The sequence below is a fragment of the Protopterus annectens genome, chromosome 12.part0 (genome assembly GCF_019279795.1).
Source record: "Protopterus annectens isolate FY-2018-M chromosome 12.part0, PAN1.0, whole genome shotgun sequence".
NCBI classification, from domain to species: domain Eukaryota; kingdom Metazoa; phylum Chordata; order Ceratodontiformes; family Protopteridae; genus Protopterus; species Protopterus annectens.
Window position 1 is genome coordinate 1144196438 of NC_056746.1, and position 23780 is coordinate 1144220217.

At 40.4% G+C, this 23780-nt stretch overlaps 1 protein-coding gene across 1 annotated transcript in view; it reads right to left on the reverse strand.

Annotated features, from left to right (window-relative positions):
- Nucleotides 1-841: 841 nt before the first annotated feature.
- The window catches only part of SLA2 (Src like adaptor 2), a 50448-nt gene continuing 27509 nt past the window's right edge, over nt 842-23780 (reverse strand). Inside the window, exons 5-8 of the mRNA XM_044090571.1 lie at nt 18674-18777; nt 13480-13629; nt 2655-2787; nt 842-1295 (exon numbers count right to left, since the gene is read on the reverse strand). Of these exons, the coding sequence (XP_043946506.1) occupies nt 1145-1295; nt 2655-2787; nt 13480-13629; nt 18674-18777 (538 nt within the window). The 3' untranslated portion in view covers nt 842-1144. The remainder of the gene's footprint in view (nt 1296-2654; nt 2788-13479; nt 13630-18673; nt 18778-23780) is intronic.

A 23780-nucleotide genomic window follows, 5' to 3' on the forward strand; every position in this document is an offset into this window, starting at 1 on the left:
TTTTACCTACATATCAGAATATGCTACCACTGTAGTCATCTTTTCACCTCCCATTCCACTCCCAAACAATAATGGTCATAATGTCTTCATATGGTAGCCAGTAAAAAGTATGGATAAGAAGTGACTGTCAGAGTTCACACTGAGTGACAGATTGTGTACAGGTGAAGTTTTCCTACTGTTCTGTGCCATTCCTGACTTCCAGTGAAATGGGACATACGTGTTAACACATCACATCCATGTGTCAAGTTAGATCAATCCGTAGTACATCACTGAAGCATAACATCAGTATAGGTGGACACGTTCTGGTTAATGTCTATAGCACAGCCTCTTCTACTGTCAGTAATACATGGAGAGTAAATTTAATATGCAAATGACACACCCAAAAAGCATAAGAAAATACAGTGTTTATAAGGTCTGATGTTTCTTCATGCCATAAAGCAGGCCAGAAGCAGAGTGAACAAAGAGCTCTTATATACTGATGTGAAATCATTGCCATTCTGTGGCAAACTGCAATGTTTTGAACTAATGCACTTTGCTTGACCACATGCAGTTTCTTCTGGTTATTTTTGTAATGACATTAGGAAGCTGTATAATAGTAGCCTACTACAATGCGCATGATTAGCTGTCTTCCTCTGTGGACTACTTTTATATAAAGTATAACATCTTATTTAAATGGAATGGTCATCAACGTATTTGTATTGTCTGCAGTAGTATTAGAAATAGATGTCACATTTTGAAATAATTTGTAAACCAACAAAACATGAAAACTTTTGAGACAGTTAATAAGCCATATAGATCTTCAGGAATATGCTTATATATTAACAAGACTGGAGAATATGAATACCATTTTCAGTGTTTATTCAGGAGAAATAATTTACAGAATATGCAGTTATATACAAAATGATGACTCGGATAGACAGTGTTACAGCCCTGCTGTCAATGAGTGAGCCAACAATAAAAAATATATACAGCTATTTATAAACACTCTAAGCAGCACAGCTGCAATAAATAATCCACGAAACTATAATCATGTTTTAATAATTTAAGTAAAATAACAATATAAAGTCTCTGTTTTTTGGTATTCCATAAAAGGTTCATCATCGGTAAAGATTTCATGATCTAGCTTATTTATGGTCAACCCACTTTAAAATGCTTTCCACTTGTTCTTCTTCTCAGAGATCCCTTTCAAGTCAACATCCTCTGTCATATACATATAAGAGTTTATAGCTTCTCGTAAACCTACACTGACTTGAGAATCTTCATTGAGATCACCATCTTCATTTAATAAAATGGAGCTGTCGAGGAAACAAAACACAAGACAACATTTAAGACACATTGCATATGGACGTGAACAAGCCTACATAATATGTCATCAGAAACCTAGCTTGAGAGATAACCCAGGACCAAGTAGTTCTAGAAAATGTGTCTAATCAATTGAAAAGGTGCCCAATCATTTATTCAGCAATAATATGAAAATTATGAAGAATAAAAAACTTACTGATGGTAAAATGTTGACCGCCAAATGCCAACTTCATGGAATAGATGATAAACCCTGACTGTGCCACCAGATTAAATGAGCTCATTTAGGGGCTCAAGCACTGTACAATATCAGCAGAAGATGGATGGGAGTAAAGCAGATGCTTCTAGCAGCCCATCTTTGGGGAGTTGCTATCTGGGTTGACTACAGAGGTATGTTATCTTCTTGCATGGGGACTGAAGCATGCACAAGCAGTCCAAGTGTGTGGCTGAACAGACCTGTGACCAGCTCAGCAAAGCAAGACAATGCACTGTACTGGCTGACCAAAATGGGGATGGTAAAGAGCAGAAACAAAACATCTGAACCCTCTGGCAGGCATCTGGGCCCTGATTCCCCTAACTAGCCTGGCAGCCTGGCAGCTCAAGGTATATTACTGCAAGCCCAAGTTATCCCCCCCAGTTGTGTGAAGTGATATGGAGTACTACAGATAAAAGGGGGGGGGACACCTAGTCCTGGGGGTTGGATTCATAGTTAAGAAGGGAGAGAGCAAATAAAAATTAATGACTGCCACCTCCTTCTATCCACCCTGTGCTTTACTAAATACAAGTGAGAAAATATAAAATAGAGAGCAATAGAAAAGGCATTTATCAACAGCAACAACATCAACAAACAAAAGAAAAGCTGCAGATTAAATTACAAAGCAAAAAATCTTAATGTAATAGTGTAATGTAAATTTAATGGGTCCTAGCAGTTTCTGAAATGTTGACGTATATATTAAAATTTCATCATTGAATCTTAGAATGAAATCAAATATATTAATCTGCCACAGTCTTATAAAAGAAGTGCACGTATCTGCATTGCTTAATTTTCATCTATCACTGCAAAGTATCAAATAAACAAAATCAAGATATTATTGAAAATCAGGTTAGATTTTCACTGCTATTAATTTTATTCATCTACTAGCCAAACACAATCACCAAAATCACTGAACATATTTTACACATGATGCTATAAATAAACACATTTAAAATGATACAACAAAGTATTATAATCAAGTTACAAGTAAAACAAATCTAGACAGAATTAAAACAAGAGATAGGTTTTGAAACAGTGATCATGTTCATCAATATGGGAAAAAAACTAAAATGGGAACACTTATGATCAGAAAGCCTCTTACCTGTCTACCTCATTCCAGTTAAGAGCTGGCTTCTTCACAATAATTGGTTCTGAGTAGTTCTGAATTGGCATAGGGTTCACTCCTTGGATAAAACATGGGTTCTTTAGTGTACAGCATAAGCCTTCTCCAGTTTCTGAAATAAATATGCAGACATCATTCAGTATAATGCAAACCAAAAATCTGTTGCCATACAGAGATGGTTAGCTTAATAACAACACTCTGATTGCTGAATAATATCAGTGGCCATGACAAGCTGTTTTACTGTTCTACCACTGACCTCCACCATTGGAGAATCATTTCCCCAGATGAATGACAGAGGGTGTGAAATGCTGATGTCCATTTCCCTGGAGTATCACCACAGTGGCACAGTGGATAATGTTGTTACCTCACAGCAAGAGGTTCCCCAGTTAAATTCTCATCTGTGGTGCCTTCTGTGCAGAGTCTGTAGGTCCTCCCTGTGTTCGTGCGGGATTCCTCTGGGTGCTCTGGTTTACTCCCATATTCCATAGGTGTGAGTGTGTGCTGTAGAAGAACTACCACAGCAAGGCTAGCCACCTGGCAGTGTAAACCTTGGCTATAAATAATTGTCACTGTTGAAGTGACATCCTGACTCCATGTGAAAAAATGGGAAAAAGGGGTTATGGATGGAATGTACTTTGGCTTTTACATGGAGTGCTTTTAACATTTGTGTTTAAGTTTTGCCTATCAAATAGGCAAGAATACAAAATGACACAATCATAGCTACAGATGACCAGTTAATATTTGATTCTTGTTGTCCTTATAAATGTTTCAAATCTGAACAGTATGGCCCTGGTTATCCTCTGTTCTTTCATACATATGCAAGCTACTCTGTCTTTCTTTTAATTTCCTCCTCCACTCATTACTTTCAGGCCTCCTGACCTTTGTCTATCATACCATTGCAGTAGTTATTCAATAATTCATAATTAAGCAATTTATTAATTCTAATACCTGCTTCATCCTGTTTAAGATCATAGAGAAGCCATAGTCTGTTTCAGCAAGTAATGGGTACAAGACAATAAAACCAGTCCCTGACAGAATGCCAGTCCATCACTTCCACGCACTGGGCCATTTCTGGCATAGTAGGATTATGCCCTGACTATAACTATGCATCCCAAGTGTGACTAGTGTCTCATGTACCTGCTGCATGGGGAAGGAGAGAAATGGGTAACTGTTTGAAATGTTGGGAACCATTTTCAGTCCTGTTAATCCATCCATCCATCCATCCATCCATCCACAATCCCTTTTTCCCATTTTTATACAAGGGGCCAAGGTGTCACTTCAACACTGACAATCATCTAGAGCCAAGGTTCACACCTCTGGGTTGCTAGCCCTGCCTCATTTATTCTTCCATACCACACATGCACACTCGCACATCATAGCACCCAGAGGAAACCTACACAAACATAAGGAGGACACGCAGACTCCACACATTAGGAATCCCCACTGAGAATCAAACTCGGAAACCTCTTGCTGTGAGGCGACAACACTATCCACTGTGCTGCTATGCCACCCTTAATATGGAGTAACTTTTAATATGGAGAATGAATGGCCAAAACAAGACTTACATAGTTGCCATACTCAAATGGGCATTTCTATGAATATTCCCATTTCTCCAAGGTATGGGGATCTCAGAGTTGGTATATATAAATTCTGTGCATGTGTGTGTGTATGTGTGTGTGTGTGTGTGTGTGTGTGTGTGTGTGTGTGTGTGTGTGTGTGTGTGTGTGTGTGTGCATGTGCATGCGTGCGTGTGTGTGTGTGTGTGTGTGTGTGTGTGTGTGTGTGTGTGTGTGTGTGTGTGTGTGTGTGTGTGTGTGTGTGTGTGTGTGTGTGTGTGTGTGTGTGTGTGTGTGTGTGTGTGTGTTTGTGTGTGTGTGTGTGTGTGTGCGTAGGGGCAAATTTAAAGGACAAGAGTGATGTTCGTTATTCACTCTTCTCCTGCACTGTCTTTTTTACTTGGCTTTATGAGTGCCAACATTTCAATAGGGAGAAAGAGAAATGGCAAGGCTTAGCCTGCTCATCTCTTTTCAGGAGAAGAGGTGGAGAGAATGTTTCCATGCACACACTCAACAGAGGAAGTCTAGTGGAGACCAGTGCTCACACAGGGGGAACAGCTTAAAAGAAAGGCAGGGCCAATTGACCTCATTGTACATGGAGGTGTGAATGTACATTGCAAAGGCCTATTGCACACTAAACTGCTGGGTGTGACCAGATGTGCACAGGAAAGGCTGGGAATTTATAAAGAAAATCTCTGGTGTGGCCCAGTGCACAGCTAATGGCTTCTGCTTCTGACTAGCTCAACCTTCCTCCTGGGAAAAAAATGGCTTGTAGGACTGTTGCCAGAAGGAATAATTAAGTTAACAGAATGGCTATGAGGCCAGTGATTCATGGCTAACACATGCAACTCCGAACAAAACTAAAGTATTACACATGTGCATACTCATTAACATAGTACATGCATGCATTCACTCAATTATTTGGACCATTGAGATGTTTATTAGAAACTGAAATATTTGGCAAATGCCTGACAGACACATGGTGGACATGCAGACTCTGCACAGAAGGCATTCCAGCAAGGTTCAAAACCAAAACTAAGGGCTGTGAGGCATAAATGTTAACTCCTGCATCACTATGCTTCTCTAGTCCTTTGTACTCTTGGAGTTGACAGGTAGAAGTGCAGGGACTAAGACAGCCACAACTATAATGGTGGACTAGGGCATTGTTTAAATATGCCTTTTCTGTCCACTGGTGCATACTGTACAGTACATCACAATATGCATTCTATGTCCACTGGTGCATACTGTCCAGTACTGCACAGCATGTCTTCTCTGTCCACAGGTGCATACTGTACAGTACTGCACAATATGCGTTCTCTGTCACTGGTGCATACTGTACATTACTGCACAACATGCGTTCTCTGTCCACTGGTGCATACTGTACAGTACTGCACAATATACTTCCTCTGTCCACTGGTGCACACTACACAGTACTGCACAATATGCCTTCTCTGTCCACTGGTGCATACTGTACAGTATTGCACAATATACCTTCTCTGTCCACCGGTGCATACTGTACAGTACTGCACAATATGCCTTCTCTTTCCACTGGTGCATACTGTGCAATACACCACAATATGCCTTCTCTGTTCACTGGTGCATACTGTACAGTACTGTACAATATGCCTTCACTGTCCACTGGTGCATACTGTACAGTACTGCACAATATGCCTTCTTTGGCCACTGGTGCATACTGTACAGTGCTGTGCAATATGCCTTCTCTGTCCACTGGTGCATACTGTACAGTACTGCACAATATGCCTTCTCTTTCCACTGGTGCATACTGTGCAATACACCACAATATGCCTTCTCTGTTCACTGGTGCATACTGTACAGTACTGTACAATATGCCTTCACTGTCCACTGGTGCATACTGTACAGTACTGCACAATATGCCTTCTTTGGCCACTGGTGCATACTGTACAGTGCTGTGCAATATGCCTTCTCTGTCCACTGGTGCATACTGTACAGTACTGCACAATATACTTCCTCTGTCCACTGGTGCACACTACACAGTACTGCACAATATGCCTTCTCTGTCCACTGGTGCATACTGTACAGTATTGCACAATATACCTTCTCTGTCCACCGGTGCATACTGTACAGTACTGCACAATATGCCTTCTCTTTCCACTGGGGCATACTGTGCAATACACCACAATATGCCTTCTCTGTTCACTGGTGCATACTGTACAGTACTGTACAATATGCCTTCACTGTCCACTGGTGCATACTGTACAGTACTGCACAATATGCTTTCTTTGGCCACTGGTGCATACTGTACAGTGCTGTGCAATATGCCTTCTCTGTCCACTGGTGCATACTGTACAGTACTGCACAATATGCCTTCTCTTTCCACTGGTGCATACTGTGCAATACACCACAATATGCCTTCTCTGTTCACTGGTGCATACTGTACAGTACTGTACAATATGCCTTCACTGTCCACTGGTGCATACTGTACAGTACTGCACAATATGCCTTCTTTGGCCACTGGTGCATACTGTACAGTGCTGTGCAATATGCCTTCTCTGTCCACTGGTGCATACTGTACAGTACTGCATAATATGCCTTCTCTGTCCACTGGTGCATACTGTACAGTACTGCACAATATGCGTTCTCTATCACTGGTGCATACTGTACATTAGTGCACAACATGTGTTCGCTGTCCACTGGTGCATACTGTACAGTACTGCACAATATACTTTTTCTGTCCACTGGTGCATACTGCACAGTACTGCACAATATGCCTTCTCTTTCCACTGGTGCATACTGTGCAATACACCACAATATGCCTTCTCTGTCCACTGGTGCATACTGTACAGTACTGTACAATATGCCTTCACTGTCCACTGGTGCATACTGTACAGTACTGCACAATATGCCTTCTTTGGCCACTGGTGCATACTGTACAGTGCGGTACAATATGCCTTCTCTGTCCACTAGTGCATACTGTACAGTGCTGCACAATATGCCTTCTCTGTCCACTGATACATACTGTGCAGTACTGCATAATATGCCTTCTCTGTCCACTGGTGCATACTGTGCAGTACTGCATAATATGCCTTCTCTGTCCACTGAAACATACTGTGCAGTACTGCATAATATACCTTCTCTGTCCACTGGTGCATACTGTGCAGTACTGCATAATATGCCTTCTCTGTCCACTGGTGCATACTGTACAGTATTGCACAATATGCCTTCTCTGTCCACTGGTGCATACTGTACAGTACTGCACAATATGCCTTCTCTGTCCACTGGTGCATACTGTACAGTACTGCATAATATTTGTTCTCTGCCCACTGGTGCATACTGTACAGCACTGCACAATATGCCTTCTTTGTCCAACGGTGAATACTGTACAGTACTGCACAATATGCCATCTCTGTCCACTGGTGCAAACTGTACAGTACTGCACAATATGCATTCTCTGTCCACGGATGCATACTGTACATTACTGCACAATATGCCTTCTCTGTCCACTGGTGCATACTGTACAGTACTGCACAATACATTTTTTCTGTCCACTGGTGCATACTGTACAGTACTGCACAATATGTCTTCTCTGTCCACTGGTGCATACTGTACAGTGCTGCACAATATGCCTTCTCTGTCCATTGGTGCATACTGTACAGTGCTGCACAATATGCCTTCTCTGTCCACTGGTGCATACTGTACAGTACTGCACAATATGCCTTCTCTGTTCACTGGTGCATACTGTGCAGTACTGCATAATATGCCTTCTCTGTCCACTGGTGCATGGTGCATACTGTACAGTATTGCACAATATGCCTTCTCTGTCCAGTGGTGCATACTGTACAGTACTGCACAATATGCCTTCTCTGACCACCGGTGCATACTGTACAGTACTGCACAATATGCCATTTCTGTCCACTGGTGCAAACTGTACAGTACTGCACAATATGCCTTCTCTGTCCACAGGTACATGCTGTACAGTACTGCATAATATGCCTTCTCTGTCCACTGGTGCATACTGTACAGTACTGCATAATATTTGATCTCTGTCCACTGGTGCATACTGTACAGTATTGCACAATATGCCTTCTCTGTCCACTGGTGCATACTGTACAGTACTGCACAATATGCCTTCTCTATCCACTGATGCATACTGTACAGTACTGCATAATATGCCTTCTCTGTCCACTGGTGCATACTGTACAGTACTGCATAATATTTGTTCTCTGTCCACTGGTGCATACTGTACAGTACTGCACAATATGCCTTCTCTGTCCACCGGTGCATACTGTACAGTACTGCACAATATGCCATCTCTGTCTACTGGTGCAAACTGTACAGTACTGCACAATATGCATTCTATGTCCACGAGTACATACTGTACATTACTGCACAATATGCATTTTCTGTCCACTGGTGCATCCTGTACAGTACTGCACAATATGCATTTTCTGTCAACTGGTGCATACTGTACAGTACTGCACAATATCTGTTCTCTGTCCACTGGTGCATACTGTAGAGTACCTTTAAGGCAGCACCTGTGCACATGATCCCCTCATACATGGATTACTCTAGGCATCAGCTGTATAAAGTATTTGGATGACTCTTTTAGGACCAGTATGTCAAGACTAATTATGTTAAGACTGATACACCAAATGGACGTCCAGTGTAAATGTTTGTAATTTAGTCCATGGTTTGATGACGTCAGAGGTGACTATATTATTCTGAGGGGCGGGGGCTTTGCCTTTGTAAAACTCAGAGGTGAGTATATTATTTTGAGGGGAGGGGGGTTGCCCTATGTAAAAATCCATTTATCAGATGTCTGTTTGCTTTAAGTCTTGATAGAATGAGCTGCATTGAATATGTTATTGGAGAGCCATACTATATCCACCACACACAGGCACACATGCAGAAACACACACACACACACACACTCACACACACACACACACACACACACACACACACACACACACACACACACACACACACACACACACACACACACACACACACACACACTCACTGAACTAAAAATGCCTTTTTATTTTTACTGCTGTACTGATGATTATCTCCATGCAAAACAGTGGACTGGTTCTCTCCACAAAAGGGACAGCTGGCTACTCACTACTCAGTGTCATCTCTTTGTTCATTAGTTTACCTCAGGTCACTGATAGTGCATAGACATGCCAGCCTGAACCAACCAACCAGCTAGTTCTTTATGTCAGAATTATAATGTATTTACACCTGCACAGCCCACACTCTACAGGTAATCTTTTGTGTTTTAAATCTACTCTTTTTATCATAGTTTATACAGTTTGTGGATGTATTTTCTGTTTAAAAACATAATTCCCCACAAACACACACAAACATATACACAAATAATCACCCAAACCCATATGTACACACACACACACACACACAGACACACACACACACACAGACACACACACACATACACACACACACACACACGCACACACTTGCGTGAGCACAGACACTTCTTGATACAGGATATGTTTGAATGTAAATGTCCTTGCATATTATCAAGAAATATATTTCTCTACCTAATTTACATTTAGGTGTGATTTAAGGCCATGAGCTTTCAATCCTAGTTCTGTGAATGGGCAAATAACCTAACTAGACACTAGTTTTAGAAACCAGATAACTATACGAATAAGTATGAGTCTCACATGATATAGAGCAGAGCTGTTGCTGAAAGCCACACTGACAATTAATCAAGGATAGGCATAAATTGTGGCATTCTTTTTTTTTTAAATATACAATGTGTGAGATGTGTACTAAAGCAGCTGAGTTCTGTGTGTTCACACCTTCCCAGCCTTCTTCATATCAAATAGATCAGATTTCAAAACTGGATAACAAAGGAATCCATGGTATAATTAAAATTATCTGGGTATCAAATAATTCCTTTTCTGGCTTATAATCAAAGTGAACATGTGCTTCATGGTCAATGGGAAACAGTAAGGGACTAACCTGGTCACCAGTATAAGTATTCTGATGGTATTTTGCAGTCCCCGTACCTGCATAAGTGTCCTAGATATGCAGATGCAGCATGTTTCCCTTGCAGAAACAGCAAACAAAGGCCTGTGGGCAATTTAAAAGTGCAATAAGTAGGAAATCCACAGCCTAAATGGACAGAAGCACAAGGGAATGTAAAAGGTACTAGTATAACAGACCCCCCCAATACACAATTTTGGTTATATGGAGGCATCAACCACTGGTGAAGTAGTACTACAGCCAACATGGTGATTTTTGAGTTTGATACATCTGAGGGAATTTCACTTTTCTTCATGATATAGCAAACCTAGATATGGTTATTATGTAAGGGAAGCTGCAGACATATACTTCACAAGGGCACTTACCCAGTTAACAAATGTAAAATAAAACAAACACTTTACTGTGGAACTGATGATGGACATAGAAATGTAAATGTCACAAGCAAATATGTTTTTCCCTCTGTGGTACCAGAACAACACTTGGCAGTCCAAGCCACTGACAGCACCCCCCCCCCTTTTGTGAGCATCCTAGGGAGGAATGGCACTCAGCTTAATAACCACCATTAGGAGAGCTATCGGACAGATTAACTGCCACTTATATTATCAGCTTTTGCACTGTGTAGTGTATGTAGCTACATTTAGAGTATTTAGGAGGACTTAGGAAGTTCTTTTTTTCCCAGTTCCACAACCCATCCTCCAATACCCACAACTTACACAGGTATTACTGGGGCCAGTCGTAGATCCTAATGGCATCCTGTGGGCTCTAACATATGTGCCTCCACCCAGGGCAGTTCTTCTTATATGCCCTACTCACTTCCTTTCCCAATCCCTCATGCTTGTCTGCTACATCTGAGAGCAGCTGTCATCTTTGGACCACTCCTCTTCTTAGGGAGCATCATCGAGGAGCACCTTCCCACCCATGATGGGCATGCCTATCCCGCCCTGCTGCTCCATCAGTCACCTGACCACTAATCAAACCTGGTTCACCTGGGCCATAGTCAAGGCTTTATCCCACTGTGCTACCGGAACAGCTGAGAATTTAACAAGTTTGGCATAAAAGATGACAGCTATTATTTTTGGTATGTGAGGTCACAGCTCTGTGACCATTGGTGCTTTTAACAATATGTTACTTTGGCTGATGGTGTTGTTTTATGTCTCTGACATAGGTAATTTTTTTACATAGCAAGTCTCCGGTATTTTCAGTTTCTCCTACCAAGGGATGTACATCATGGTGTATGTGAAATACAAAGTATTTCCAGTTTTTTTTAGATCTCTTTTTTTTCTCCCCTTCTGTCATTCTGACAGCTGTTCCAGTGCCCCACATCCTTCTCTGGGTTTACTGGCACCCCAGTCACACACAACATCCCTAACTACTACTAGGAACCACCTTCTGCCCATCCCTCACTACTACTAGGGATCACCTTCTGCCCATCCCTCGCTACTACTAGGGATCACCTTCTGCTCATCCCTAACTACTACTAGGGACCACCTTCTGCTCATCCCTCGCTACTACTAGGGATCACCTTCTGCCCATCCCTAACTACTACTAGGGACCACCTTCTGCCCATCCCTCACTACTACTAGGGACCACCTTCTGCCCATCCCTCACTACTACTAGGGATCACCTTCTGCTCATCCCTCACTACTACTAGGAACCACTTTCTGCCCATCCCTCACTACTACTAGGGATCACCTTCTGCCCATCCCTCGCTACTACTAGGGACCACCTTCTGCCCATCCCTTAATACTACTAGGGATCACCTTCTGCCCATCCCTTAATACTACTAGGGACCACCTTCTGCCCATCCCTTAATACTACTAGGGGCCACCTTCTGCCCATCCCTTAATACTACTAGGGACCACCTTCTGCCCATCCCTCACTACTACTAGGGACCACCTTCTGCGCATCCCTTAATACTACTAGGGACCACCTTCTGCCCATCCCTCACTACTACTAGGGACCACCTTCTGCCCATCCCTTAATACTACTAGGGATCACCTTCTGCCCATCCCTCACTACTAGGGACCACCTTCTGCCCATCCCTCACTACTAGGGACCACCTTCTGCCCATCCCTAACTACTACTAGGAACCACCTTCTGCCCATCCCTTGCTACTACTAGGGACCACCTTCTGCCCATCCCTCACTACTACTAGGGACCACCTTCTGCCCATCCCTCACTACTACTAGGGACCACCTTCTGCCCATCCCTAACTACTACTAGGGATCACCTTCTGCCCATCCCTCACTACTAGGGACCACCTTCTGCCCATCCCTCACTACTAGGGACCACCTTCTGCCCATCCCTAACTACTACTAGGAACCACCTTCTGCCCATCCCTCGCTACTACTAGGGACCACCTTCTGCCCATCCCTCACTACTACTAGGGACCACCTTCTGCCCATCCCTCACTACTACTAGGGACCACCTTCTGCCCATCCCTCAATACTACTAGGGATCACCTTCTGCCCATCCCTCACTACTAGGGACCACCTTCTGCCCATCCCTCACTAATACTAGGGATCACCTTCTGCCCATCCCTCACTACTACTAGGGACCGCCTTCTGCCCATCCCTCACTACTAGGGACCACCTTCTGCCCATCCCTCACTACTACTAGGGATCACCTTCTGCCCATCCCTCACTACTACTAGGGACCACCTTCTGCCCATCCCTCACTACTACTAGGGACCGCCTTCTGCCCATCCCTCACTACTACGGACCACCTTCTGCCCATCCCTCACTACTACTAGGGATCACCTTCTGCCCATCCCTCACTACTACTAGGGACCACCTTCTGCCCATTCCTCACTACTACTCTCTTAGTCACCCAATGCTGCTAACTGAACCCAGGCTAGCCGTGTCATAGTCTGGGCTTTAGCCCTCTCTGCCACCAGAGTGGCTAAGCATTGCTGATTTAGGAAAATGTTAAGCAGGTTGCTTGGCTCATTGTATAGATACAAAGTACATTTTCATTTTGGTACATCATTTTATTTAATTATTATACATTAGAAATAATAGGCCAGTGCAGGTTCACCAGTTGCATTAAGTTCTATAGGTGGAGAACTAAAGTGTTTTAAGGATGCAAATTTTTTCTGTTACTACCAAAGCTGGGTGAATTAATGCAAACAAGTTGCCAAATTTTAACAGAGCTGGAAAAATACATCTAGTGGATCTGTTGCTGCTTGCAGGTACAGTATTGCATAGTATTACTTAAAGGGAAAATGCTGATTTTAGCTTAGTGATTACACTTACCAGAGTAGTAATCCACCATGTCTTCTAAAGATGCAAAAGTAAGTCGTGGCGAAATGTAAAACCATCCATTTTCTAAGCGATTAATACGATAATGTTTAATACAGTCCCACCCTGAGTTATTGGCTCGTCTGATTGACAGACAGTAGGTTCCTAATAAAGCAAAAAAAATAAATAAAAAATCAAAAGTTTAAGCAGGGTCAGTGGCATTTTGTTTCTCATATTCTTTCTTCACTTAAAAATGCAAAGTTCTGTTAAAGATAGGAAATATAAGCTATATAAAACCTGCTTGCCACAGTGTTTGAAAAATAATAAACTGCTAACCAATAAGTAAGCCTGTTTCGCACTATTTCCTTTATGAATGCTTAGCAGCCAGTGATTTGCTCACTGAAAAATCATGTTTTTAAACTAACAAAGTCAAAACTTTAGTTCATTTTAACTCCTTTTGCATGAGCTGCATGGAAGTACATGGAAGACCTGCTGTATGAGCTGAATCTGAGGAAAGCACTCAACACATGCATAGGCTAAAACTCACAATGAGCACAACTGGTCCTTCCGCATCTGATGAAGTTTGTGATGAACGAAAACGTATTGTATTTGTGAAGCATTAATGTGCTTGTGGAATGTCTGTTTTGGTTGAATAAACACCCTTCACTGTCACTTGGCTGGTGGTTTTCGAATTGCTTGGCAACTTTTGCAGCTTTTTACTATTTCCTTTATACCGATTTTCTTCCCCTGTCTCTTACTCCCACTCATTGTCAAAAAAGCAGCTGTTTGCAATTCAGCAGATTTAAACCTGTTTACCTGTGTGTGTGTGTGTGTGTGTGTGTGTGTGTGTGTGTGTGTGTGTGTGTGTGTGTGTGTGTGTGTGTGTGTGTGTGTGTGTGTGTGTATAGATATATATCTTTACAGAAGTATATTTGCTGGTTGTTTTTAAGATCATTTGTTTGTTATATTTAAGATGTTGTACAGGTACAAAGCCGGTTTTCCACTTTATCATATAATTTATTTTGGCATTATATAATAATCTAGCATTAGATTAATCAGACAGGGTAGATTCAAGTTCTGTAGCTGGAGAAGTGAAGTGTTTCTAGGAGGTAAAATTCATATTGTCACCAGTTTAGGGAGTGCAAAAGCTGACTTTTTATGTAATGCTTCTCAGAATCAATGTATGGTTTGATTTCATCTCACTAATTAGGTGAGTATGCATAAATTTGTGGCATTGACAGCTGAGTTTCCTGTTCTCATTGTTTGTGTACTTTTTTATCACCCTTGTGCTACATTGCTTGTTTACAGGTGTGATGACTTGCATATAATTTCAGATGTAAGATGAAAACATATAGTATCAGAAAACAAGGGCATTAGTGATTTTAAGAAGCCTGGTAACAGGCATCTTGCTAAAAAATGACAGTGAACAGGAAACCATCGATTTAATTTGCCTTTAGTGCTAATAATTTAATAGTGGATTCTGGCATGTTAAGGACTTCCCTAGTTGGACACTGGGTTTAGGAGAATCATGTGCTGACAGACTGGATTTGTAAAAGCTCTTAGATTAGTGCAGCCCAAACCAGATACAATAGCTGCATGCTGTCTGATGCAGCAGATAGGGCTGCTTTTTGGCAGAAAGTGAACTGTTGCAGGAAACGGAAAAATGTGTTCCATTTTTTTGGACTAGCATCAGTTGATAGTACTCTGCTAGCATAGTGTCTGTTGAGGACACACACTGGCATCAGGAGGGATGCTGAGACACAGAAAGGAAGTTAAAAATACCAAAACAAAAAGATTCAAATCACATACACTGTAGATGATGCTGAGCTCATGATACTCTCCATATGACCTATTATTGTAAGTGGGACACAAGGCTGGCAGTAGTAAAGGCAGCCATTTATACATAGCAGTTTATTGAAGAAACTAAGGCCTTGAGTTGTTAATAAGCTTCACATTTTTAAAACCAGGTTTGATTCCACAATTTCCACTGGCAAAGTATGTGACTCTAAACAAGCCACATCCTAACACATCTGAGTCATCTGTGCAAACTGGTGCTTATATATAATGGGCTAACCTGAGTATTCCAGGTCAGTCATTTTAACATATAAATTTAAAGACAGGTTACAAAAAAATCAAAAGAAGTTCACAAAAACATCCCGTGTGTTTATTTAACAAAACATGTACTTGGATATCTGCCTCTGCTTGCATCTAGTACAAAAGTATTACTGACTGATATTTTGAAAAAAGTCTCTCATGTTAGTACCACCCTACATACACAATAAAGACTGATGTTCAGCTGCTGAAAAAAAATGGTCACAAGGTCTGGAGAGGTCCTGCCTAAGGTGATATGACACACAAGTATTATAAGTGAAGGATGCCTGCTGTTTATAGGTGAGCATCAATTACTTCACTGAAAAGTGCTAAGCAATTTATTTTTTTCAAGCAGCCTTTTTGGGAGAAAGAAATTTAGAAAAACAAGTTTACTGATCTTTCTTTTAACTTATACAGTTTTTATACATTTTATATCCATCAGAAAATTTCATCATATATTGGAATACTTTTGTAGTGCTTTTGAATGACTACTCTGTCATGTTTTTCTTATTTAGAGATCAGACTGCAATCTTTGAGACCACTTGATTGCAAAACAAATTTGTCTTCCCCTGTCAAAAAGAATACATTTATAATACACAGTAACACGTTCAGTACATAGAAATAAGTTCAGTAGATTGTAACAAGTTCAGTACATAGTAACACGTTCAGTATGCAACTTATGCTGTGAATTAAAAAATGCAGAGTCCAATGAAATATTATGCAGAAGGAAGTCACACATATATATATATATGCGAGCAGTCAGAGGCACTAAAACACAATGGCATATGCTGCAATTTTTCTACCAACAGGTGAAAACACTCAATAAGCATGTAGTCAGTACTGTGAACAAAAGCTTAAATGATGATAGGCATGTTCTAGGATTCGTTAACAGGAAAAACCATGGCAGGTATGAAGTAAGGTGCCAGGCAGTTAACTAAAGGAAGAAATAAAGCAAAAGAAAGAGACAAGAGGGGTGAATCCAGAACAAGAAAAAAAAACAAAAAAACAACAACAATGATAGTAGAAGAGTGGAAAGAAGATGTGAGTAAATAAACGAGAAGAAGGGGTGTAGACACACAAACACACACATGTAGTGGGAAAAGTAGACACAATGTGGAAAAGTTGGAAAGCAGCTAGATAATGATGCACAAAAACACTATCTACAAATGAGCGTAAGGAGAGAGGTGACAGCAATTTAGCTATCCACAAAAGTTGGGGGGGTTAAGAGGGTGGGAGAAAAAAAAGTAGAACTTAGGTTGAATGATCTCAGGTAGCTTATGGTAACCCAAAAATTATTCTTTGGAGGTATACATATTTAAGAAGGTCATGTAATATTAGAGGGAGAAGAGTTTTACATTTTCCCAAGCAGAATGGGTTCAAAGGAATAAGTGGAAAAATGCTTTGGAAGAGAGAATCCATCCTCTGTTAATTAGTTCCTTGTTCCCTCCCTACCTGGGGCTGTTTTTCACAAAATAAATAAATAAAAGTAATCATTGTCACTCATTGTGTTACTATTACAACTTTTTTCCGGGGGGGACTTCACCTCTCTGTGCCTTTATAACCCTGCTATTCATGTATATTATTAACTCCAAGATCTCTGTACCTTGAGAAAAGGAGAAAAAAATTGAGAAATCACAATTTCAGGCTTAGTATATGACCCCAGTTCATTCAAACAGCCTTGGTATTCTGCGGAACATGTTCTGAGGTCAGAATTTCAGAATGACCCCATACACCAGGACTGATGTTTTTTAATGTTATTAAATCAAATTTTATTAATGACTAGACTTCAGATATTCCTAGCCCAGTCTCTAGATAAAAATGTACATGTGCATCAGAATGAGAAATACAAACATCAAATTTGTCTCCTGCTACTATTGCTATCAGCGTACAAAGTCATTGAAACAAAGTTCAAGAAGGAGACACTAATTATGTACTACTGTTTTAGGTTGCCATTTTAAAGAAGGGCTTGGAAATGACTGACAAAGTAGAAAAAGTATACCAGTAACAATGAGGCCACCACCAGAATTTCATCAGCAAGGACAACTAAGAGAGATTTACTGGCTCACTCATACCAAGCTATATAAAGTATGACTGCCATTTTTTTTGTTTACTCCTCTGAAATTAGGTGGAGGAATGCCCTATGTACTCATATAGAATGAGAAAATCAGGCACTCACTTGCAGCCATACTGCAGAGCAATGTCTTTTTGTGTTACATCAAAAGAATTTCTCAGCATCCAAGGGATCATTAGACAATCACTCTAGTGCTAAGCCAATGTAACTTTCCACACAGCCTCTACTCCTACCTCTGGGACCCTCCTTCCCTCTCCTTTTACTATTGTGTCTCAGTTGCTTCAGCCTAAAGAAGGTCTGCTAGTGCTGCAGGATGGGGAGGATAATCCATCCTCTGTTAATTAGTTCCTTGTCCCCTCCCCACCTGCGGCTGATTTTCACAAAATAAATAGATAAAAGTAAAATAAATAAAACAAGCATTTTTTGCTGGGGGCCCCCCCCTTTTCAATCTTCACACCCCACATCTTTAAACATACTATGAAATCATGCAAGTTGAGGTTAAGGAGAAACTTCCATTTCTCCAAAGTTCCACAGTGTCATTCACACTTTGTACTATTTGAAGGAAATTGAGGTAGAACTACAAATGATCAATGAAACCTGTTCCAATTAAGGTCACATTCCATAATTATATATGTCCCCTTCAAATAAATTCTGAAGTGGTGTAAGCAGTGTTATGCTGTTTAGTGCACTTTAAAATGTAAAGAGCAGTTGCTTGCCGCATGTTCCATCCATAAAACTGACTGGTGTGTCTATTTTGGTGAAGATGTCATTATAGGCTGCATTATGAACAATGAAACATGGTTCACTAATTCATTGCATACAGGTTTGCACTTAAGTTCCTTTGGCAGTAAAGTTTGTCCTTGCATCCTCCTCACATAGGTTTACGTAGCGGCACAGAATTCTGAAAGATGATGTACCAGCAAGACGCTTCTTTCACCTCCAGCAGAATCAGTAGGCATGAATACAATATTTTTGCCAAGACATTTAAAAAATAATTTGGTATCAACCATATACCTTGGAAATCAGCCTTGTCTTTTAATGTCCTACCTTTTTGGGTTTCACTTTCTCGGACAATAAAAGAGCCACCCTGATTGCATGGCAGTAGCAATAACTCTTCAGCCTTCTCTCTGCTGATGCCTTCATACAACCACCTGCGTAAAAATGAAATATAATTAGAGGGAAGAACTCAAGAAGAATTTGCATGCTGAAAATTTACTTTTTATTGTACTCAATACCTAGATAGTCAGGAAGAGATGAGGCAATAAAATCTTAGTATCCTAGGCAGAAACTTATCAAACCGTATTTTTGTGTCCCTGTTGCTCTGCAACAGTTAGATTGTTTACATTAATCTAACCCCAGCTGTGGTGATCATGATAACCACAATATGGGATGTTGGCTTCCATATTTATCTCGTTTTTGGACAGTTAAACATGCCAAATCAGAAATATATTTCATATACCATGGATACTATTGGCCAGTGGTCATTCAATGTCTCTGATGTGTAGAACAGAGAGAACAAAGAACCACTAACTGAAGACTTCTATAAACTACCCTGCTGACTAAAAGCTTGGTCTGGTAATATAGACTGTGTTCCTGGTCATGTGTAGACCATCCTACATATCACTGTGGAGAAAAATTCATATGAAGATGTATAGCTCTTAGCTTTTCATGTGCTTCTCCTAGAAGATAAGAGGCCACAGAGGTAATATTCTTATATTTTACAAGAAATGCATTCATGTTTTACAGTGAGAGAGCTGCCCATAGTTCATTCTCCCAGAGGTGAATTGGCTGAATGCAATAAAGAACATGGAGAGAGTGTTTAGAATTTAAAATTCCCTTGTAATTATGTAACCTATGAGGTCTTTTTACCTTGGAATTGCTATGTAAAGTTGATGGGCATGCAGGGCAGAGCCTTCCACATTGAGGATAGCGGTCAGCATTCTTGTGAGCCAATTTTTTTTCAGTTCATTACCTTTGAACATACTTTTAAAGAAATTACATTATTTGCTGTCTCATGTAGTAATCCAGTATAGACAGCTAGCAATCTAAGCAAATTACTTCTGCATAAACAAAAGTCAGCAGTCAACCATTATAGTACTATGGCTTGTTTTCAATTCACTCATAATTTTAAATTTGGCCTAACATGATGGATTCAGTTTCCAGTCCTGTCTAGCATTATAATAATGTACTGATTATTTTTGTCAACAAAATGGCAGCTCACGCTGATTGGACAACAAAATACTTATACCAAACAAGTATTGCTTCCCTCAAATACCAACACAGGGTTTCACTTATACACCGAGAGGCTCTGTTCCTATTCACACATCATGTGTCACTGAATATATATCCTCATTATAAGGGATACACCATGGCAAAAATGAAAACAAACCCCTCAAAACAGAAACCATGCATCCTTTATAGCCTTAGGTAACCTAACCAGCAGTCCATCTAATGGCACAAAAGCAATATCCAAACACAGAAATAAATCACTCTCTTACATTCCACCAGACTCCTTTGGAAAGATGTTAACTATCTTACAGGAAGAAAGCTTCCACATGACACCATTTCTACAAACACCATTCAGTGTAACACACTAAAACATTCCCCAGAAGATTTCCTTAAACAATTTTGCAATCTCCATTCAATAAACACCACCTCCCCCACACATCATTAATTCCTGACCCCACTACCATTCATCCCCCTCTTTCATTCCAAGCATATGTATCCCAAAGAAGTCTCTACTCTACTAGACAATATTCTCACCATATGTCACAACTATCCAGATTTTTATCACATATTTTTGGTCTGTTTCTCTTAAAATTATGTTTTTCTAGGAAATCACTGGCAAATCACTGAGAACTTGACGTCAGAAAATAATGAAAGACATTTGGGTTTCAGACTTCATAGTCCTCAGAAAATGTATGCTAATGCAAAACTTGTTATTTTGATAACTTTCTAAGTTTGTAAGAACAATATTTGAACATTGTCCCTATTTTTGGGCCATTGTCCCTCATTATTTATGGCTTTGTCCAGATTTCTTGCTCTAAAAGGTTGAGAGGTATAATTGTCACCGACATCCCTCCTGGATCTGACAGCTTAAACCTCTGGTTCATATATCACTGCAGAGATCACCTATGTCTTCCTGTCACCTATATGTATCATCTATATCTCACATAAAACATCATGCCACAGATCCTAAAAGATACTTCTTACTTATTTCCAATATCCACCCTCCCAACTCTGGGCAAACTAATAGAAACATAGTCTATACCCAACTCTCTCACTGCAACCAGTAGCAACACCTGCTCTCCTCCAAACAGCATGGATTCTGGCCTGGACTAAGTATTATGATGGTACTTTGGTCCCTAAACAATAACATTCAGCAAAACACTGATACAGGCTTCTTTATAGGTACCCTATTTATAGGCCTGACAGAGGCATTTGACCTCAATGACCACTATCTTCTCCTAACAAACTAAGTGAAATTGGTATCAGCCCATCCAATAAAAACCTCCTCAATGACAGAAAAGTAGGAGCCTCCCAATCAGAATCTGTACCTGTTATCAAATATGGGTCCTAAGGATCTATTCTTGCCATCCCTATTCTTCTCTATATTCATTAACAAACTTCCTTCTGACCCTCCCCTGTCCCCATCTTTCATACATTGTCTGTGCAGGCAATGTGGTCATTTACTGAGAAAGCACTCTCACACTAAAATTCAATCCCAGATCTAGTCAGACTTACATGAACACAAATGGCTCATAAACCATAACCCACACACAAGACCAAAACTATGTTTTTTGGAACTCCAGAGAAACTTCACCAAGAACTTGAGACTTTAACAATCATTGACTTACACAACCATGAAGAATTTCCACCTTCAAATACCAAGGATTATGGTTTGATCAATTTCTAAAGTTCCATTTCCACAAGGACAGAGTGAGAGCAAACATAATCTCCCTCCTTTTGGGGACTAAAAAGCCTTCCCCTTGTGTACCTCAATCAGCCAGATAGCAATTGGCAAAAGCATTTTCCTCTCTCTGCTAAAATTTGGACTACCCATTTTTGTATCCAACTCCAAGAAAAACATTACCACACTCCAGGCAATCTCCAACAGCATTTGCCAATTCATTACAAATTTATCCCTGCATAAGCATTACTGTATCACCCTAGAAAAAGCCAAATGACTATCCACAGAACAGAGATCTAAACAATTGTTAGGAGACCAACACTATACCAAGCTGCAGACATGTAATCCCTTTGCAGATAAACTTTGTGAAAAGAACCTCCTCATACAACCTGGGACAGTTCTCAAAAGCCACACCAACTCTCATTACCCATAGAGCCAAACTCCATAGCACTGCACATTTATTCTCCTCTCAGGCACCTACTTTTTGGCAAACTCTCCCCATTGACCCAAAGGAAATCAACATTTATTCCAAATTCAGAATACAAGTCAGAAATAACCCCTTCATCCAAGCTAAATGCTACTGCTTCAACACAGGACATATCACCTAACACACCATCCCTAGCTCCCTTCCATTTCTCTTCCCCTCTCACAGCATTACTTAAGGATGACACTCTTTAAAAGGTAATGTAACTATTGTACATTACAGTTCACTTGCATACTGTAATGTACATAGACAGTTTTTCTGTATAACTAATCAGACTTACTTTGTTACTGTTTACACTTCTGGCTCTTTTGTTTGTGAAATATGTTGTATTTCACTCGGTGAGAAACTGCTCATTATTGATTAGTGTGCTATTCCGGTAAAGAAATATAAATAAATAGGTGTGACACATCAAGTTCTCAAAGTGTCTCTTTGTAAATCATCATTGAGACAATGTATGCAGCATACTGTTGTATTATGAACCCTGCTTCTTTATGAAAAACAATATGGGAGCTGTGGATTACAGAAAATGCACAACAAAAACAAAAACATCATGTTATACTGGTTCACAACAAGCTGGATCATCAAAGTAGTTTGTAACGAGAAATATAGAGAATCAGCTGGACCTGCATCTATAACAGTGACATTAGAAGGGAATGCCAAGCAGAAATGCAACAGTAGTGTACAAACGTTACGTTTATAAAAACAGTGATATATAGGCTTTGCTGGATAAGAAAGAAGTATTACATCATGACTGCAATGTACACATGGTTAAGTGATGGTTTCTAACAAGGGAGGGATGGATTACACAATTTAATGGCATTGAGGTGGGTGCAAACAGTATCAAAAACAGCAACCCTCACTTTTTCATAAGGGTCTTAGTTAGAAAAGCATGACATGTGGCAGATTGGGAGCACTGGTGGTCCTCTGGAGCAGCTCTCAGTCTCTGTCTTCATCAGAAATCATTCTGCTTCTTCTGTAATGTAGAACCTTTAACTCGCAGAAAATAAATTCGACCTAAAACAGTGAAAACGGTCAGCTGTTATGGCACTGCACAGAGTGCGTGCACGTATGTGTATGTGTGTGTGTGTGGGGGGGGGGGGTCAGGAAATCAGGCATGGTTTCTGCTTCATATCTCGTATTCTGTACGTACTCAAGAGAGGCCTCTTCTACCATAAAAGTCAATTCAGTAGCAGAGACTTTAGGTGTTTAAAATCTGTATTCTCACCATGTTAAATATATAAAATATGTTTTAGAGTAGGTAGGCAAACCATGCACTGTATATTGTGTAGTGTGGTTCACATTTAACCTTACAAGTGTTTGATTAGGATAAATGATGTGAACTGCTTAATAAAATGTTCAGAAGCACATCAAACATGTTGTTAATGTTACCAGGTTTAGAGTACAGAAAACCAATGAGGAGGAGTTGGTGAAAAACCACTGAGGTGCTGTTCTTAGAATCTGTCCCAAGTACAAAAGACCCCCACACATATGTCCCTACCCACTTATGAAACAGAAAGTTCCTCTCCATAGTCTGAAAACCACAACCTCTGCAAGGAGACAGCTGACAATATAAAACAAGAAAGCAGTTTATCCTTTGGTGTATCATTGTTCAAAAGAAAAAAGATCTTCACTAAAGATGTTTGCTCAGGTTTTGACAGACTTTTTTTTGACAATTTTAAAAGGTTAAGGCAGCTGCTTACAGCTAGAGTGTAGTAAAAGAAATGTCTGATGGCCAGCTCAATGCCAGAAGTTTTGACATG